We start from the raw sequence: 19,811 nt of genomic DNA on the forward strand, positions 1-19,811 counted from the left end.
TAAGTTTATCTCAAATCAAACGAGCTACAAGCTGATAATATTTTTTTTTTAATTTAGCCCCCCCCCCCTCTAGCTACGTGCCGGCCAACGGGAAACGACTACATTTACGATTTAGCCGTTCACCATCAAATGAAAAACGATTCCATTGCCCCGATATAATCCTTGGATCGCACACACGACGTCCGTCGAAGTGCATGCGGCACTTGTTGGAAAATTGCACGCTTCTCTGCCGAAAACCATCCGACATATTTCTGTACGTCGTCAAGTGGGTTGAAAACGGAAAGCCCCGACATCATCAACCTGGGCGATGGATGCTCCGCGCCAAGTGACGCGACGATGTGATGCGTCCTGCTATCCCTAAATATCCGCAATTCAAGAGTCAGCAGTGAAATTACCGCCAGTCGCCGCCGTTGGCCAAATCATCCGTGCACGCGGGTGAAGCTCAAATATAATTTATGACGAGATCCGTTTAAGCCAATCTGGTTTGCCAATAAAATTTTGCCAGAGGGCGTTCAAGTTAACGGCAGGCCGAAAAATCTATGCCTGTGTGTACAGTACAACCTACAGTATAAACAATCTTAAAAAAAACGAACCATTTAATGCATCAAAGTACCATGCGTCGCGACCGCAGAGCAAACGAAAAAAAGAAGCAATTTTTCAACCGGACGTCTATTTTTTTTATTTTCCATTTTCCTTTACGATTTTTTTTTGATTTGGTCGCAAATGTCTTCGCCAGACATTTCGGACTTTTCTCGACTCGAGCGTGTTGTTCGGTCGGTGCTTGTTCACTTCAGCGTGACGTCAATCAAAGCAGGCCGATCGTTTACTAAAATATATTTTGGATATAACCGAACACAATCGACGAGATAAATCGTCCATAGTGCGGGAACCTTGACTGTCGCGCGTGTATCACAAGGCCTACTACCACTTTAATGGAAATGTCTGTTTTGTGTCGTGAAAATTGTGCGATTTGCTTTTAATTGCAATCGAATCAATTAGTGAGACGCTTGAATGTATTCAAAATTCGAGTCCGCTCAGAAAAAAATCGATCGAGGACAACACACAGAATTTAATTTGACACTTAGGCCCACATGCTAAATGCACCGGGGAAATTTAAGATTTGCTTCCAACTACACCTGTTCTTGCCAATAATGACTTGTAACGGTGCTAGCACAGAGAACAGACGGACGTTTTTCGAGCGTCAGAGTGGTGTAAAAATTAACGGTGTCTTCAAAGGTAATTAGGATATCACCACCAGGTGCGCTACTGACTTTGATTGACAGATGATCACACCTAAAACGTGCTAGCAAATATTTACACGAGTTTCTATTGTTTGCCCCGAATCTCTGTGGCTCTGGTATCGGTTATAAATTATTTATATTTAGCCCCGTTTTTATGACTCTTGTTTCTCATTTATTTACACGGATTTGTGGGGGCTAGCTGGCTCATTAAAATTTACGAGCTATTTTAGGTTCAATTTCTACAGAAATTCTTTCCGTGCACCAAGTGAATAGCACTTAAACTGCATTTTTTCGGTGGTGATTATTTTGATAAACCTGGACTTTTGCGATAGAATATTTTGAGAAAAAAATGATACGTTTCCCCACGATAGTTTATCTATTCAACTAACGCTTTTCCAACAATATTTTTCCTCAAAAACAAGTATGAGCAATTAAAACCCACACAAATCAGCCAATGCCACCCTAGCGACCGCAGGGAGGACGAACACCGCGTACACAGGTTACCGATGCTGACCACCACTCCCGCCCGAACGCTAAGTCCCTCCGCTTAAGTCAACCCCCACGATTTCGGCTTTTCCCGTTTATTCTCATGTCCGTTGCGCCCCATATGATCCAGCGCGCGCATTCATTTGGGTGCGTCTGAGTGTCTGTGTGAGTACCTACCTATACGCTTGTGGCGTGGCGGTTCCAAGAAGAAACAAACCAATTTCGCGAATCTTCAGCCGCTTTCGCGTTTAGTTTGATCGTAGTAATCGGTGCGAACGGGCGGTACCAAACACATTACACCGGGAACACCTCCTGCGGCGTTTTATACTCAAAACAGAGATCAAGTGCACGCGAGTCTTTTTCCTGTGGACTCTTGAGTAATTAAAGGCGGAAACGTCAAACATCCTAAACAGTATTTCCGATCGTGTCGAACCGATTCGAGTGATAGTTAGTTTCAGTGTGTAGTAAAAGCAGTTAATTGCAGCAGATTGAAATGGCGGTAATGATTTGTTAGTTGTCAGCTGGGTTTTTGAAGGGATAGTGTGTTTTATTTTGATTGGAATTAATTTTAGTTTTTAAGTTCATATTAAAAATATGAATGTTGTGCTGAATTTTTAATTCAAATTTGACAAAAATTGTGATCCCCAAAACGGGACAACCTTGATCGGTATTCTCGGCGTTACTAACGATCGGTTTAGATGTAGCAGTGATACAGGGGCAAGGGGAGCGTAAAATGGTTTAAAATCGGTGAAGACGGCTTACTAACGATTCAAAGAACACGGTCCAGCGTTGAACCAACGAAGGACCATCATATTTTGTTTTTTGTGCTAAGGGGGTTGAAAGAGGGGATTCCTGTTGATAGGAGGTAGAGTAAAGCAGCTCTTGATAATGAATAATCCGATTTTTCCCGTTACCCTCATTAAGTCCCTGAATTTCTATTTTCTCGTAAGATTTGGATCCCAAATCGTTCTTCAATATTGTTCTGATAGTTATGCTGGAAATCGTTAAATTTTGTGTCAATTCATTTGGCGAATGTCAAGGATTCCTTTGAATTCGCTTCCTAACGATCATTATGAGCTGTGCAGTTCATACATTACGAGGAGGGTCCTGGATGTATTTTTGTCAGTTCGATGTTTCCAAATTAACCCCATCCTATTCTCGATCACTATCTGACAAGAGCGGTTGCCTTGGAGATACAACAACAAAATTCTGTTTTATTCAAAATCCATCACTCGAAAAGCCACATCCAGTTGATGTACAATTTATTTTTATTCTATGAGTTCCATTGTCAAATGCTCGCAAATATCTAGAAGTATGCACTCAAAAAAACCTTCCTCAGATATTCGGGTCAGCCCTGTAAAGATCATGGAGCATTCAGCACAGAGCCTCATATTTCATAGACTGATGAAAAATAATGTTGTCTTACATTATAGACTGTCACAACTATGAATATAGAGCTTGGCCATAGAATTTCTAAACGCGTTTCAAACGAAGTAACAAAGAAAACAGCAGCGTTTCAAAGTTCGAAATATTAAAACAGGACGCTGTGCTGGGGATGTGAATGTTTCCATTCCGGTTCTGCTTTGAAACATCCAACTAAAATTCTACGCTGAAGAATGTGCCCTAAGGAATTCCAACGATATAAACCTCGTCAACTCATAACCGCATTTTGGTAGATGCAAACCCAATTAAGTCTACCCGTGCTTTAGAAATACTTACAGAAACATGTTGTCAGATGCCTTAGTGATAAAAACGTGTACCTGAAATATGAAACGTTTGTGCATCTAGGCTCATTACCGTACAAACCGTCAAAAACATTTTGGCGTCTCGTTAACCCGCGTTGCACACACAAGCATAAAAATAAATTAATTTGTTTCAGTCCCAATGCAAACTCACAAACAGCACACGTGCAGTGTTGAACTCAATAAAAGAAACATTGCAAACCATCACATGTACATGACTCGAACCTATCGCACACTGTTGACCCGAGTGAACAGCGTTAATACAACTGCACCCGTTTCCTAGCTGTGTGCAAATTTTATCGTGTGCTCTTCACTGTGCTGTGTGATTTGAAACTTTGCATGCACGAACGAATTCGCCTATTTAAAGTTTTCCTTGCCAACACTGCTGAAAATTCATGGCGTCTCCCGCGTACCACACCGTCCGGACATTGTTGTCCAGATGTTGCTCGTTCCAAAAGCGAGCTACGACTGATACAAACAGACATTCGGTGCCTCTACAAATAACCGCCCCGTTTCGGATTGAGTCACTTTGGTGCTCCCTATTGACGACTCTGCTCGGGATAGATTGACTCATGTATGGGAGTTTTCGCGTGTTCTGAGATCTATTCATGTTTACTTGTTTTCAATAATTTGTCATTAAAATACAAAAGCAATATAGCAATAAAACTTAATTTCATCTGTTTCCGAGTTGTTTGGTGTTAAAAAGATGAATATTGAATATTCATAAATAACAAAGTTATTAGCGTTGAAAATAGTGACGCAAAAACGTGACATCGATAGATTTTAGATTTTCGAATGACGCTTAGCCCTATTCTTTTCTATGTCGAAAAATGATTCCTTATCGAGGAGATCGTCACTTCAGAATGTTTGTTATGTTTTCTTTAGTTTTTCATGAATTATCTTTTTTCGAGTAATTTTGGAACATTCCAACAATTTTCTATCAAATCGAGCTAGCCCTAAAAACTTTAAAAAAAAACAAAGCTATCCAATCACAAACCAATCTTGATCGAATTACGGTGAATTTAATGCAACTGGCAACTCTGCAGATTCTATGTTCGAATTTTCCAATAATTTGATTTTTGTTTTGTTTTGTTTCAGCAGTTGATCAATTTGAAAAAATTACATAGGTTTTTAAGGAAATTTTGTTCTAGCATAAATTTCTGTTATCTGTGCTCAAAACATTTCAAATGTCTTCAAAACGAAGATATGTCTTCACATCTGGCATCGCTGCTTCGAACAATCATTCAAGATTAAATAGTTCTGTAAAAAAATCTAGTTCAGTTTCTTTGTATCCAGCAAGTGGTTCTCAAAACATTCGAATCTGAGGGAGGCCCCACGATGCAATGTAATTTCTGAACCGTCGAGCTCTCGCTGACCGTTTGCTACTTAAACTTTTACTCATACATTGAAGGGTGGCGAGTTGCTTACGCTCTAGCAATAGCAATAGAGAGATTTTTTTTAAATTCTGCTTATGTGACGTGCTTCGTTCAATTTCATACTGCGAGAGCATCGAGAACGGTTTATGGGCAGGTAGGTTTGCCTAACACTGGGTCCGAGAAATCTGATGAACGGCTCTCGGTGATGTTCAGTTCATTCGCTTTGAATTTTGAACTGCTCAAGAACGAATCTTATTGATTTCATCAGCAAATCATGGAGTGTCGTTCCCTTCGCCCCTATCAACCCACTCCTGTTTCGATTCTTAGCTCTACCAGAAGTGTCTCACCCAACTTTGGACCAAATCGAACAAGTTCTGTTACCAGACTAACGAACTTGAAGTTTTATGGAATTTTCCGACAATATCAGCGTCAGTCTTAAGACCACTCGGGGCAGCTGAGAGGCCCGTATAATTAAGCAGCTTTAAACATCACATCACAAAGATGATTAATTTCAGGAAACCTTATTTAGTACAAGGTTTCTAGGCGTTCGGAAAAATATTCAAAACACTTAAAGGTGCATATTAATATCCACAGTTAGCAGTACAACAATTAACACATTGCTATCTGCCCTCATAGCTACATACCGTTGTTTAACGATGAAAAGCGCCTTGGCCAAAATTGAGGAATGATGGAATAGGGTGGGCTGAACGCATATCCACCTTTCGAAATTTTCGTATTTGAAGCACACTGCTATTTATGATTCCACTAATATTTGAAGTAGTAAGATTTTCTCCAGATTCCTTACTCTAGTCCTTTTTGTGTCAGTAGATGCCGAACATCGTTGACAGAAGGGTATACATTGTTTCTTTAGGAGTCTATCACTGAAGAATTTTCTGATCCACACAATGTGGGCAACATTCGGAAACTATTATTTTTTGTCAATTTTGACCCTCGTTCATTTGATCTATCATGCATTTATGGAGTTTTCTAATCTAAAATTAAAAAAAATATCATATGTACCAAAAAACACACAATGTTAACCACAATAGCACTGGTCGATTTGTTGTGTTTTGTTTCGGACTGAGCTGCATGAAATCAAAAGTGCATGAGTCAAAGATTCGTTTGACCATGTTACAATTGTCCTGTAAGTACACTATCTACGAAAAACAATTGGCAAAATGCCATCAAAATTATAGATGCTATATTCATAGTTGGGCGAACACAAAAGCCGGAAAACTGGCAGCTCTTGTTTCGGGAAGAAAACACTGGCATTCCATGCAAATGTTCAAGCTCTAGCTGAACAGTTTTTTTGTTGACGTCATTAGTAAGAACTTTGCATGTACTAATAACAAAACGAATTTGAAGATATGATGTGGTTTCATATTTGTGTGAATATCTCCTAGTGATACAGAAAAAATATTGTTTATTTTTAGAAACAAAAACGCTCGATAACACAAGGAAAGAGTAAAATAATCATCACCATCATCACAATACCTTTTCCATAAACATCCGAAAAGAACATGTTATGTGACGTCATGCTCGATTGGCTCCGGCATTTGACATGTTCAATTGGCTCCGCTCAGTGTCTCCGCCTAACTATGAATACAGTGACTGTAATCAAAATCCATCCGATTCAACCAGTCCTGAAACATATGTATATTACAAAATTCGTTCACTAGTTTTTAGACTACGAGACTCACACTAGTACGCGGTTACATTATGCATTTCTACCTCGTTAACAGATGGCTGAATCTTGCCATCCTTAAAATCAATAAATATTCTGTTGAAATTCTTTCGATCCTCATGTTTCTTGCTGCAGAAATAGAAGTAACGGTTCTTTGTACTATACAAATTGTATCCAAAGAGACAACGGGGTCCGTTCTTTGTTAGATGTTTTGAGAGACATGCGACAAGCTCAGGAAGAAGTATAAAGCGAACTGGCGTAATTTTCATACTCAACGTTTTGATAGTTTCACCAATTGGTATACTACCCATGATCGCATAGTTGTCCCGTTTTCTATGGGATTTCCTATCTTTATGGGACTGATATGCGATCATGGGCAGTATAGTTGGCTGAAATAGCTTTCAAAGATATTAGGCAATCCATTAGACGTTTGTTTGACAATTCAGCGGTGGGTTCTGTCAACAAGTCTTCTCCTGCGAACCGAAAAACTCGTCCGACAAACAACTTTGTTAGTCCGATTCGTTTGATGTTGGATCGAATCAACGATATTGTCGGACGTCGCACCCCTCGGAGGTGCTGGGTCATTAGGCCGAAAGCCGGTAGGCCGAAAGCCGGTAGGCCGAATGTCGTTCGGCCGAATGCCGTTAGGCCGACTGTCATTAGGCCGAAAGGGTCATTAGGCCGAAGGCCATTTGGCCGAACGGGTCATTAGGCCGAATGGGTCATTAGGCCGAATGGGTCATTAGGCCGAATGGGTCAGTGGGCCGAATAGGTCATTAGGACGAATGAGTCATTAGGCCGAATGGGTCATTAGGCCGAATAAACCAAAGAGAATGATAAATATGTATTGCGGTTGTAACTGAAAACTTTCAATGAAGGGGGAATTTTTACGATTTTTTCAAAACTTACAATAATAATGTTTAGAATATTTACAACACCTTTCTCGTTGCTGTAAGGGAACAAATAAGTGAAAGCGACGCCTAATGCGGCTACGCCACATCGCTTTATGTCAAGTGCTGTCCGACATCGCTCCGCTCCGTCGGACTTAAACTAAAAAAAAGCCCCTATGTTTGAGTAATCCGGGCAAACGAGTGGATCACAGGTTTTCTTGCGAGAGGCCGCCGCTTCCGACGGCGGGTCGGCGGCCACCTCGTCCGGCGGATCCTCAGCGGCTTTACGCCGCTTCGGATCCTTGTCCTCGGTTATGCGGCTAGGCCGCATGCGCTAGAGCAGTGTAACAACCGAAAAATAGTTATAGCTAGTGGTTATATTAAGTTAAACTGATTTTTTTATTTTAATTTTCGTTTATTGCCAATGCTTTTTATAAATGGGATTTTATTTTGAAATATCAATCATTGGCAATATACTTTGGGGTTGATTTTCTGATGAACGGTACATTCTGAGAAATTTTTTCCGGATATTGATATTATAATCAGAATGGTTTTGTTTGGTAATTTCTAGGGAAAACTCTTCGACATTATATTTTCTAGGGAATGTTTAGCTAAAACTTATAGAACCACGTTGGACTCCATCTGATTGCAGTTAACATCGTATATTTTATTTCGGGAATGATTCCTACAAAAGCAATAATATATTCATTAATTGCATAGGTATTAAAATTTTTAACGACTTTACGGAGTCGTTCATTCTTCTGAGCGTATTCATTCCTCTGTGCGGTTCTTCCTCCAACAAGGAACACATTCGCCCATACACTACCAGCTATCTGTCCAAACGAAGTTCGTCAATCGTCTTCCATGTTCTCACATGCGGTGCTCCAACAAGTTTCGACTGGTTATGCCACGTTTCGACCTGGTTTGTTGATAATTCAATACATTGGAATATACAGATCAAAAAGACGGAGGGTATATAGGAAGACAGCGCAGCGGGGACTAACTAGCTAACGATCAGAGGTTAATCGAGACTACCAACTCACAAAGAAGTATTCCAAATTCCATGGTACATCGTATACTAGATCTTTTGAAGTAAAGAAGAAAGAACGGTCCCTTCAGTTTTTGCGGCCTTGACAAACAAATTTGATGATCGAATTTTCAATCAGGCTCGTAAAGCAGGTAGCAATTGTTTATTGTTCGTTGCTAAGCTCGTTTCTAGGATCGTTGCTATATGCATCTGTTATTTTTTACGAGCAAAAATGCGTAAAGATATTTAAATCATGCAACTCCACCGAGATTGGGAGAAAGTAGCTCGTTAAATGGACTAGGAAAATCGTCAATAGAATGGTGAAGCGTGAGGGAATTAAGTACTCAAAGGGAGGTTCCACTTGTACTCGTAAAGAAATTTTATGACGAGATGTTTTGAGACGCTTGCTAATATTAAAACTGATAGCGAATATGCGTCATTGTGCCAGAGAGACCTTATGACGCACTAGGGGTACGTTGTAAACATCGGAAACAATTTGGGTTGAAACTTTAATTTTTCGGACGTTATGACATACACTCAATTTTTGATCTCATGACATACGGCTTGTGTATCTTAATGTTCCGGATGATACATGCAATGCTAATGAATAACGTATTGGTATCCGCAATCAGCAAATTAAAAAAAAGTTTCTAAATAAAATACATATAAATAAACCCATCACAACCGATGTTAAGGAATATACAGCACTCTTCAGAGAAAAGCCAAGCACCTTCGATTATCAACGCGTCATCTCAATAAGTCTCTGAAACGATGCTTTTAATAAAATGACATTCAGCGCAATGGTACATACGTCCTAATGAGCCATTTGGCCCTACTGCCTCATTCGGCCTAACGACCCATTCGGCCTAACGACCCATTCGGCCTAATGACCCATTCGACCTAATGACCCATTCGGCCTAATGACCCATTCGGCCTAATGACCCATTCGGCCTAATGACCCATTCGGCCTAATGACCCATTCGGCCTAATGACCCATTCGGCCTAATGACCCATTCGGCCTAATGACCCATTCGGCTTAATGGCCCATTCGGCCGAATGGCGTTCGGCCTAATGACCCATTCGGCCTAATGACATTCGGCTTTATGACCCATTCGGCCTAATGGCGTTCGGCCTTGCAGCATTCGGCCTAACGGCTTTCGGCCTAATGGCCCGACACCCCCTCGGAGTAACGTCAGAATAAGTAAACAAGAAATAATCAGCTGATCAGAAACGTCTCATGGATTGCCTAATACTACAAAATGACTCGTATTATTAAATAAAAGTCAAAACAAATCGTGTATGATAGACGGAATAGAAAACACGTCAGTATATATATATATATATATATATATATATATATATATATATATATATATATATATATATATATATATATATATATATATATATATATATATATATATATATATATATATATATATATATATATATATATATATATATATATATATATATATATATATATATATATATATATATATATATATATATATATATATATATATATATATATAATCTATATATATAAAAGTCAAAGTTTGTATGTATATGATTTATAGACTCCCAAACGGCTTAACCGATTTCCGTAAAAATTTGCACATAGTAGGTATTTGGTATGGGGCGTGTTTGTGTGCTATTAGTTCTAGATTATCTGCCCGCCAGATGGCGCTTTGGAACAAATTGTGTTTTCCTCCTATTTCGCAGAGTATCGCAGCAACGCGCGATGGGTATTAGCTAGTATTCTATAAAATTATTTTATCACGTAAGCCATACCCATATTCAGTTGCTTGCTAACAAGGCGTCTGCTATTCAATTTTCTTAGTATGCGTAGAATACTGATGTTTAAATCCTACTAGAGGTCTTAGGAAATATCGGATACATTATTTTAGTAACAAATCGTATATGGTTCGAACACGATAATTAATTTTGTCAACATGGCGTTCGAAAATTTCAGTCTGGGTTTGGATCAATATATTATTATTCTGCATCATCACACTATTCATAGCACAATGGAGCTCATATAATCGAACTTTACATCAGAACATTTGCAGCTTCAACCAGGTTGCATTGTTCGCTGTTATTAGTATTAGACCCTATTTTGGGCCTGTTGGGGAAGGGGCTGCAATATTTCATTATTTACTCAGCTTACAATACATTTTTGCTTTGTTCTAAAGAATCAATATTAATAGGTGGGGAGGGATGTTGCGTCGGTAACCACCTAACTTATTTTGGTATACGGATTGGATGAGGGCAATGTGGGTGTCAGGTAGGTCTGGGAGGGGGGGGGGGGAGGTCGAGAGAGGGGGTTGGGGGTGTTAGAGGAAGAAGGGGGAGGGTTGGATGGGAAGTGCAACACCCAAAAGCCTATTACACCTTCCATTTGAGACTAGGTTAGTGAAAATGGGTTTAGTCATCGCCGAAGTGGCTTTAACTCTGAAATATGCCCGGAACCCGGAACTTCCGGAATTATCGATAATGGACAATATATTTCAAGAATCCGTGATTTGCCATCAGTAATCTAGGCCTGCGAATTTAAGTAATTTGATGTTCATTTCTAAAGATTTTTAACCTATGAGGTATTACGATAGAACCTGTTCATATGAGAAATTCCGCAATAACCAACCTGTAACTCCGGAACCAATAGTCAGAACTGAACAAAATTCAATAGCAGTCAATGAGAGTATTATATGTTTCGTTTGAAATCAAGTTTCTAAAAATCGGTTTAGAGTGCGTTAGAAAATAGGTACGACATTGACTTAGGAACTTTGCGAGTTCCACGGGGGCTTCAAGAACCGTCATAGGTGGCCAATATACTCGAAGCTACTTTGATTGGTCATTAGTGATCTATTCCTGCAAATCCAAGTAATGTTGAACCTATTTGAATGTGTTTTACATCATTCGGACATCATAGTGTTACCAGTTTATATGGGAATTTACTGTATGATCACACTCTTCAAGCCGTAACTCCGGAACCAGATATCGGATTAACTAAAAATACAACAGCAGCTCATTGGAGCGTTATACCGTTCATTTGAAACTAACCTTTTGCAAATCGGTTCAGCCATCTCTGAGAAAATTGAGTCAGGTCTTCGTATCTTCAACAAAGTTGTTTTCCAACAATTTTACTGAAAACACCAAATCACAATTTATTTTTTTGAGAGAAGTTTATCTATTATTACTTCTAGGGGAATTAATCACACAAATTATTTCTTCAAGAGATGCGCTGCGGTATATTTGGAAACTTCTCAGAAGATGCTGAATTTGCAAAGTTGACGGATTCGAAATTATTTGATCTTGACCGTAAAAAAATGATTTTAACTTTTATTTCAGTATTCTTTATTTTAAAAGTGTACAAATTTTAATCACGTCATTCAACTCAGCACTCAAATACTTTGAAATGCTCATAAATCCCGATCCTGACGCACTAAACGTTAGTTTTGATTAATTTTATCCTACTTCTCGAAAAACAATAAGCGGTTACATACGGGGAACGTGCCATTTAAGCCAATATATTCTGATTCCTGATTCATGAACCCCACCCCTCCCCCTACTCAACCGAGTTTTTGGCGACGACACTGGCTAGACGTCAAAGAGAAGAAGTTATTACATTGGGTGTAATCCAGAGGGGGAACAACTTGACAGCTCCTATACAAATCGTTGAAACCGTTTTTTTTGGGTCTGTGGGTCTAAAATGGCAGATCAATCTTTATTCAAGAGCAATTTTCTAAAAAAAGCGTAAGCTTGTTCACAGTGAAAATTTTCTTGTTCAGATTTTTTTACTTCCGATAATTCATTTTTGAAGACTTTTTGGGTTTGGTGTTGTTTTGTTATAAAAATAATGCATCTTTATTCCGATGCATTATTTTTAAATGATTCATGATTTTTTGGAATCAGCATACAAACAAGCGGCGCTTATGCTAGTTAGTGAGCATCTTCATTTAGTTTTAAGATATTAGGTAGTAATATTTGCATTGCAATGTAAACAACCCACACAATGATACTGGACTGTTTTTCTCCCTCTCCGATAGAAAATGAGCTGTCATCACTTCTGAATGTTGTAGAAACCTTTGCACCGCATGCTGTCAGAAATAAACGATCGAAGTCAATCCCGCCTTTGTTAAATGCGAAGTGAAGAATGATGATCACAAAACTAAATGTATTTAAGATTAACGACAAACTTTCGAAAATTGTTATATGCGAAAGATATTTCGAGGGCGACGGGAGAAGAAAAAAGTTCACACTAGAAGCGCACTCAAATCAAATCATGCATTTTACATTTTACAATTTGTAATCCTTTTATGAAACTCCAAAATGACGAATTAACTTGTTTGTATTGATATTAAATTATTACGCTGTTTTGAAATGATAATCTTGATTACCGCTTCCGAATATAAATAAAGAAAACAAGTTCGTAAAAGACGTCACGGAATTATTTTCTCGTATAGGAGTTTACAGTATCGCAATTTGTGGACGGCGTTCGATGGTGGCGACATCATTCGAAACACGGTGGTTTCATGCAACTTAGGTTAAACGTCAAGTTGCGGGAGGGTTGGTGTAATCATCTTGCAAAACAAACAATTTGATAATGAACTCAAACATTTGGGAAGATTCCATGACATCCTAATTATCTGTACACTTCTAATCCAAGCCAAAATGACTCCCGGAGTCAGAGCTACAGGAGTGCAAAACAAACAATAACTAGCAGTCGTTAGATCTAGTGGGCCTCATTCCTTCCGGCATGAGTGAAGTGGACGAAAAAGACCCAGTACTGCAGTTGTGCACCTTAAATGTTGTCCTATTCGACCATGTATCAGTGAGGTGGAATATTTACTGAAAATAAAAATTAATACCAGGCTTACGAAAGATGCCTTTGTCAAAATAATTCAGCACTGATATCGTTCGTCATATTACCACAGACTAATAGTAGACATAACACTCGAAAACAATTCTTCGTCTGTCTGTCGTCGGATATACGATGATGATGTCTATTAGAAATGATGTGTTGGGACCGTGTAAAAAAGCTGTGTCGCTCATAATGAGTGAAGCAATAATTTTTCGAGAAATTTCCCTGAGAGTAACAGAACTGTAATCAAGATCGTACACACAAAAAAAAAAATAAAATTAAACAAGTAAATCAATACGAATGTAAACATACAAAGATTGAATCAAAATTTTGATAGAAAATTACGTTAAAATCAATGCAGTCAATTGGAGCATCAAACAGCATACAATTTTACACTTTTATTCGTGTAATATTACATGTCATTCATTTTACATCAATATGCGTGTAAAAAATACATTGAAGTGCATTGGTTTTCCGTTTTAAGAAACTGTAATTTTCAATCCACGGGTAGTGTGGATTTTTGGTGGAACTTAACTTTACATTTTTATTCATGCTCGAAATATGTGCATAAAAATAAACTTAAAATTACAAAATATTTTTTTCTGTGTAGATACGGAAGATTATAAAAAATAGGAGAACGGCAACCTAATTTGGCAATGCGTACTCTACGTGAACCAATGCCAAAATTGATGTTGCAATTCGGAGAAATGGAATCCGTCACGCCTGTAACGTATTTCAAGTATTGTGATGAGCAGAAGAGCACCCCATGTAAGAAGTTCTCCATATGAAATGAGGAAAATGCGTTATAAATATATGAAAGACTCACGGCTCAGTTGAACTAGTGCACCGAGCCGTGTCAAAAAAACGAATAAAAATCAATGCACCATGTAGCTAATTTCATGAGATTCCCTTTCTATGCAAATTAATAAAAACGATTGTATTTTTAATGAGAATTCGCTACAATTCTAATCACTTATGACATTTGTCAGTTTACAATCGAATGAAGTTTACGGAGGAAACCTAAGAATTAAAAGACTTTTTCAAAGTTAAATCGAAGTTTGCGAAGGAAACATAACAAATAAAAAATACAAGTCGACCTGGTCTCGAAATCAGCGTTGCACTTTTATGAAGACACGTCCGAGCTCGTATCAGTTTCAAGCTAAACCAAACGAACAGTGGACCCTAAACCTTATAAACTCGAGAAACGGTAACAACAATGAATAACAGCCAAAATGTGACCTCAAACCCCCTACCGGCCCCTGAGTATCGTTCCGTTAATAGCGGAATTTTACACCTACCTGTCGAGGCCAAACACCGTTCAAGTTGATCATACGTGCAGATAGGAGTCAGTAATTGTCCGAAGCGATGCAGGTGAACTTGGTCAAAGAACGGTATGAGGAAGAAATTTCGCTAATCGCAGCACGCCTAAATAAGCTTAATCACTTAATCTGTAAGCCAAGCTCGGTTGAATAAAAATGATTTCCAACAGGTGCTTTATGTTAAGTTTGAAAGCTACGCTTCAAATTCAATTGTTTTCCTTACGGCCGCCTATTGCCAAAAATAAGTAGGATGTTTTTGTTTTCTCTGGTATTTTCGACAAACACCAGGCCTGCTGTGTATCGCGTGGCTGCCAAGAGGAACGATCTAACGGAATATGTCCGACAATCATTCCATAAGCCGTCGCGTTCCAGTGATTTATTTATTATTTTTCCGCTGTCAGTTCAGGGTTATCTTGTTAATTGATGTAACTGTTTCCTATTTTGAATGGGTAATCTATTTCAATCTTTAACATGTTACCCCATTACTCTTCCAGCCCCGCAACAAGCAACAGGAACAGGAGGTCCTGGACTGGATCAGTGCCGTGCTGGGCGAAAAGCTACCGGCCGGTGCCTACGAGGACGTACTCAAAGACGGCGTCGTACTGTGCAAGCTGGCCAACAAGCTGACTCCCGGTGCAATTAAAAAGATCCAGGAACGTGGCACCAACTTCCAGCTGATGGAAAACGTTCAACGGTTCCAGGCCGCCATCAAGAAGTACGGCGTCCCGGAGGAGGAAATCTTCCAAACGGCGGATCTGTTCGAACGCCGCAACATCCCCCAGGTCACGCTGTGCCTGTACTCGCTGGGACGGATTGTGAGTGGTTTCCGGAATGATAACTTCTTCAGAAATTAATCGATTCGTTTGTTTTAGACCCAAAAGCACCCCGAGTACACCGGTCCCGCTCTAGGGCCCAAGATGGCCGAGAAGAACGAACGTACCTTCACCGAGGAGCAGCTGCGAGCCCACGAGGGTGAACTGAACCTTCAGATGGGCTACAACAAGGGTGCCTCCCAGGCCGGCGTCGGTGCGTTCGGAAACACACGTCACATGTAGATTTGTGTTTGAACGCACGCATCATCAATAGCAGGCGTTGCTCGGTTGTCATTTTCATTCACTCATCATCACTATTTTTGAGCGATGCGTTCGTAAATATGTGTCACATGATTTTCGTTTGCGTGATGGAACTCTTGCATTTAGCAGACGGGGGAAAATCTCGGTTGAAACTATTTTCGTGAACAAAATCTTTTGACGTGCTATTTCAACTTGCAAAAAAAACCGGATCGAAACAATTTTCAATTCGAACGAGATTTATTTATTTTTCCAAAAATCTCGGATTTTCAACTGCAGAAGAAAAAAACACACGAACGCGAATGTTAATTTGCAGTCACTGCTATTTTTAGAGGGGTTCAACATGCATCTGACGCTGGTTTCCGTTCATTCTACCCACGCACAATGTTATACAAACTTGCGAACGAACACAAGTAAACAAATTGTGTGAGTTTGTTTTCATTTTCGCCTCTTGGTTTTGTGCGTCCCGTTACATCTTAACTTCACCGCATTTGATCGACAAGGAAAACTCATTTTCGCTTTCACTATACTTAGGACTATAGTTGTGTAATTTCGCTACGGATGTTACTGTGACTTTCTCATGCTTTGTCGTTATTATTTATTATTATTTTTAGGTTGAGAAAATAAAGTGTTTATACTGAACTGTGAAAAATGTTGTTTTTTTTTCTGAAACAAGTTCGGAATGGTACAACTCCGACAGAGTCCCTTAGCTCACTCCACGAAGTCAGATACAGCTGGAATAGGATAGGCAAGTAGATACTGCAGTCGGAAGTTCAAGCCTCCATTGAATACTTTACACTGGCGCCACAAATGAACTCGAGTGTTCATTTTTGACAGTTCGCTTGTATTATTCACATGTATTTAGAAAAATACTTTGCGATTCGCTTCGAGCGAATCTAGTCGTCCACAAAAAATTTCCAAGTCCATGCAAACGGTACTAGTGAACTGTCGAGAAAAGTGAGGTTAACTGTGTCAGTGAAAAACCTAATTGTCGCCACACATGGGAGCGTCCAAGCATTTTATCCGTAAACGCTGTACTTATTTCGTGCTTCTCGACTGCAGTAATAAGATTACCACTGGCATGTTGCATTTGAGATCCATCGACTCCAACTCACGAACATTTCTTTCGAATTCCAGAATTTACTCTTCCATTGAGCGACGGCCGTCGTAGTTTGTTCCGGCCAACTGTTTCAGGAGCAAGAAAAATCCCGATACGCCTCCCGACTTGAATGTGTTCTGTAACGCTAATCAAATCCCTAGTAACAATTTTGATTTTATGATAGTTTTGTAGCCACTGATAAAACTTAGATTATACTTGTAGCGTGCTATAAAACTTGAATTATTACTTGGAATGGCTCCTGTGAACCTTTTTTCAGCGAATGTCTTCCAATTGCGAATCGGTAATCTCATGGATCAGTATGGATTTACACTTCCTGCTTCCGTTGATTCCGCTTAATTTCCATAAATCACTTTCCACCTCGTTTTCCACGAAACAATCTTCTTCGGGGTGCAGTCCAATAAACGATTGTCCTCTAGGATCGCCTCCATCCGGAGACACCAATTGAAGATCTTGCCACCGCCGAAAGGGGCCGCTCAGCACGAATGTACTTATAGGTACAATGAAACAGCATAGCCTACGTGAATGTTAATAAACAGAGTGTTTGTTATTCAACACATGGAAACAACAATAATATGAAAGGTCGACAGTACTCGGACGCCACGTCAAAATAACTCTCACACCACTAACGATACTATGCGGGTCTGCTTGAGTTGGAGGTTGAGCGTTGATTAGGATACTTGGGGATTTAATCAATGGAAAATACTGATGCAATTCATTCACCATAAATTCTGCTTTCAGTCCCAGTTAAAAGATTGCGATATGAAACGATCCATAAAGAAATCTTCAAATAAAAGAAGATACACTTGTGATCAGACAACGATTTATATTCACTGGCTCACGCGAAATTTTGTCCGAGCAGAGAGTCACACCTAACACATCTTCTCTCCGAGAGTGTACAAATATTATACGATTTCTCATGTTAACTATTAGTGGAGGCAAACATCGACTGCGTTGAAAATCATCAGAAGTAGATTATTCTTTATGTCGAACAATAGACGAACTATCTGTCTATGTTATCAGGACTTGAAAGCCCCGTAGAGCTAGGTTTTATTCAAACCCATTCGCCGGAAAGCAAATCCAAGAGATACATTTATCTCTACGACAAACGCTAACATTAGAATTATTTTTTTCGAGAGTTGTCCTATTGGAGCTGTAGAACTAGATTCCCCGTCAGAATCACTCACTACTATTGCAGATGGGAAATGTCACTCGCTAAAACACTGCTTAAGGCCAATTGCAGCGGATCGTGACTCCGTGAATGTGATATTTATTGTACGGTTCCGATAAGTGCGGGTGTAGGGACTTCGCGATCTCGTGTATCATCGCGAAAGGGCTGAGCGTTTGTAGGAGCGTTTGCTAGAAGAAAATGAGTTCTTCCGTATCACTTGAGCTCCCGGTCATGGAATGTGCTGTCTAGTGAATATGAGCGTCATTTTTTTTTATTGGTTCAACTGAAGGCATTGGGCTAAACTGCTAGAAACGAGGGTAGCGATCTCTGGACGTGACCAATTCATGATCGCGCGCGGGGTGGGTTAATGCTTAAGACCGCGTTTGTAAATTAATAAGTGCTAAAACTTTCACTTAATTAGTGGGGTGTTTTAATGTTGGCGAGATCACGGGTAAGTATGTGTTGATGATTGCAACTCCACGCCACGTTTGTACTTCTGGGATGGGAGAGCTTGTGAGTGTTTATAAGAGAATATACAATTGATTGTGTTAGTACCGAATAAAGAAAAAAAGGAAGGAAATTGAGTGGAGGCGCATAAATCGATCGACATTATTTTTGGTACCACTAGAAGTATATCAAAAATAGACGATAGTTATTCACCATAAACGGCAATTGTATTCTGTTAGAATTTTATCAAGCTATGCTGGCCGTGAATGGATGATTCACGTGCGTCGGTAAGCTAATCGTACCTCAAGTTATCTAACCCGATCTTCCCGAATGAATCGAATCGAATGCACAGATTGAACACCGGAAGGATTACCCACTATTCTATCATATACGCCAGTTCTGCATCCATTCCCTGACCCCGCTGTCACAAAGACTCAGAGGAACACATACACAGATAGACCCAGGACTAGCACATAACAATTGAACACTAGTACACAAAACTACAATTATCACAACATAACCACTAATAGGCTTCTACATTTACATTTTTTTAATTAACCTGTACATGATGATAAAGTTAACCAAAAAAAGTCACCACACACCCCCACCGCGTGTCGTGCCCACAAACACTGCCGTTAAGCTGTTTAACAATATTTGCGAAAACGTCAATCCACGGGGACCCGCCAGTCAGCCACGCCTGTGTGCACAGGCTGTTGGCTGACCGTTAGATTGGACTGGGGCTGAGTACACAAAATACAAAACGCCCATAAGCCCTCTCGGTGTCCTCGATGCACCACTATCTATCTTGAAGCAATTGTCTGTCAGAGGTTCTTTAGCACTGATACACGCAATATGCTTGATGAGGTTTGCAATACCGATAAACTCGTACCCGGGAGGGTATTATTCTGTCCTGCAATGAAAGTTGTTCCCAAAAAGTGAAAATGTGATCTCAAAACTCATGATACCTCTCTCACATAATTACAAAACTAGAAGCTTTGCTCGTTTGGAAATATCAAATTTCTGCTCGTTTGGATAAGTTAAATTTATTTTGGCCACACTCTACCTTGTAGGTAGGGGTTTCCGCACTAGTTGGGTTCAAACTTTTACTTTCCCCTGTAGACCCTTATTGACAGGGCGGCGTAGGTGCGTCTACCTCAACTTCGGATTTTCGTACATAAATAAACAAAACAAATATTGAATTTGCCAAACTTTATTCAGTTCCGAATTCTTCGAAAAGCGGATGGTCTCTTCCGACCGGCCGGGACAGCAACGGCCACGTTCTGCTCGGTCGGTTTTGGGGCGGCTCCGGCAGCGGTCCTTGACTATTAGCTACGGAGGTGAGCTTGACTCCATTCTTGAAACCTCCCTAGCGAATTG

At 39.7% G+C, this 19,811-nt stretch overlaps 2 protein-coding genes across 2 annotated transcripts in view; one reads left to right on the forward strand and one right to left on the reverse strand.

Annotated features, from left to right (window-relative positions):
• Nucleotides 1-19,811, reverse strand: part of LOC131686732 (muscle-specific protein 20-like) — a 140,332-nt gene that overhangs the window by 55,308 nt on the left and 65,213 nt on the right. The gene's annotated exons all lie outside the window — the stretch shown is intronic.
• Nucleotides 1,962-16,351, forward strand: LOC131686739 (myophilin). Its single transcript, XM_058970684.1, has 3 exons — nucleotides 1,962-2,226; nucleotides 15,124-15,444; nucleotides 15,502-16,351. The coding sequence occupies exons 1-3, from the start codon at nucleotides 2,221-2,223 to the stop codon at nucleotides 15,682-15,684; spliced, it is 510 nt and encodes a 169-aa protein (XP_058826667.1). The 5' UTR covers nucleotides 1,962-2,220; the 3' UTR covers nucleotides 15,685-16,351.

The sequence above is a fragment of the Topomyia yanbarensis genome, chromosome 1, assembly GCF_030247195.1.
Source record: "Topomyia yanbarensis strain Yona2022 chromosome 1, ASM3024719v1, whole genome shotgun sequence".
In the NCBI taxonomy this organism is placed as follows: Eukaryota; Metazoa; Arthropoda; class Insecta; order Diptera; family Culicidae; genus Topomyia; species Topomyia yanbarensis.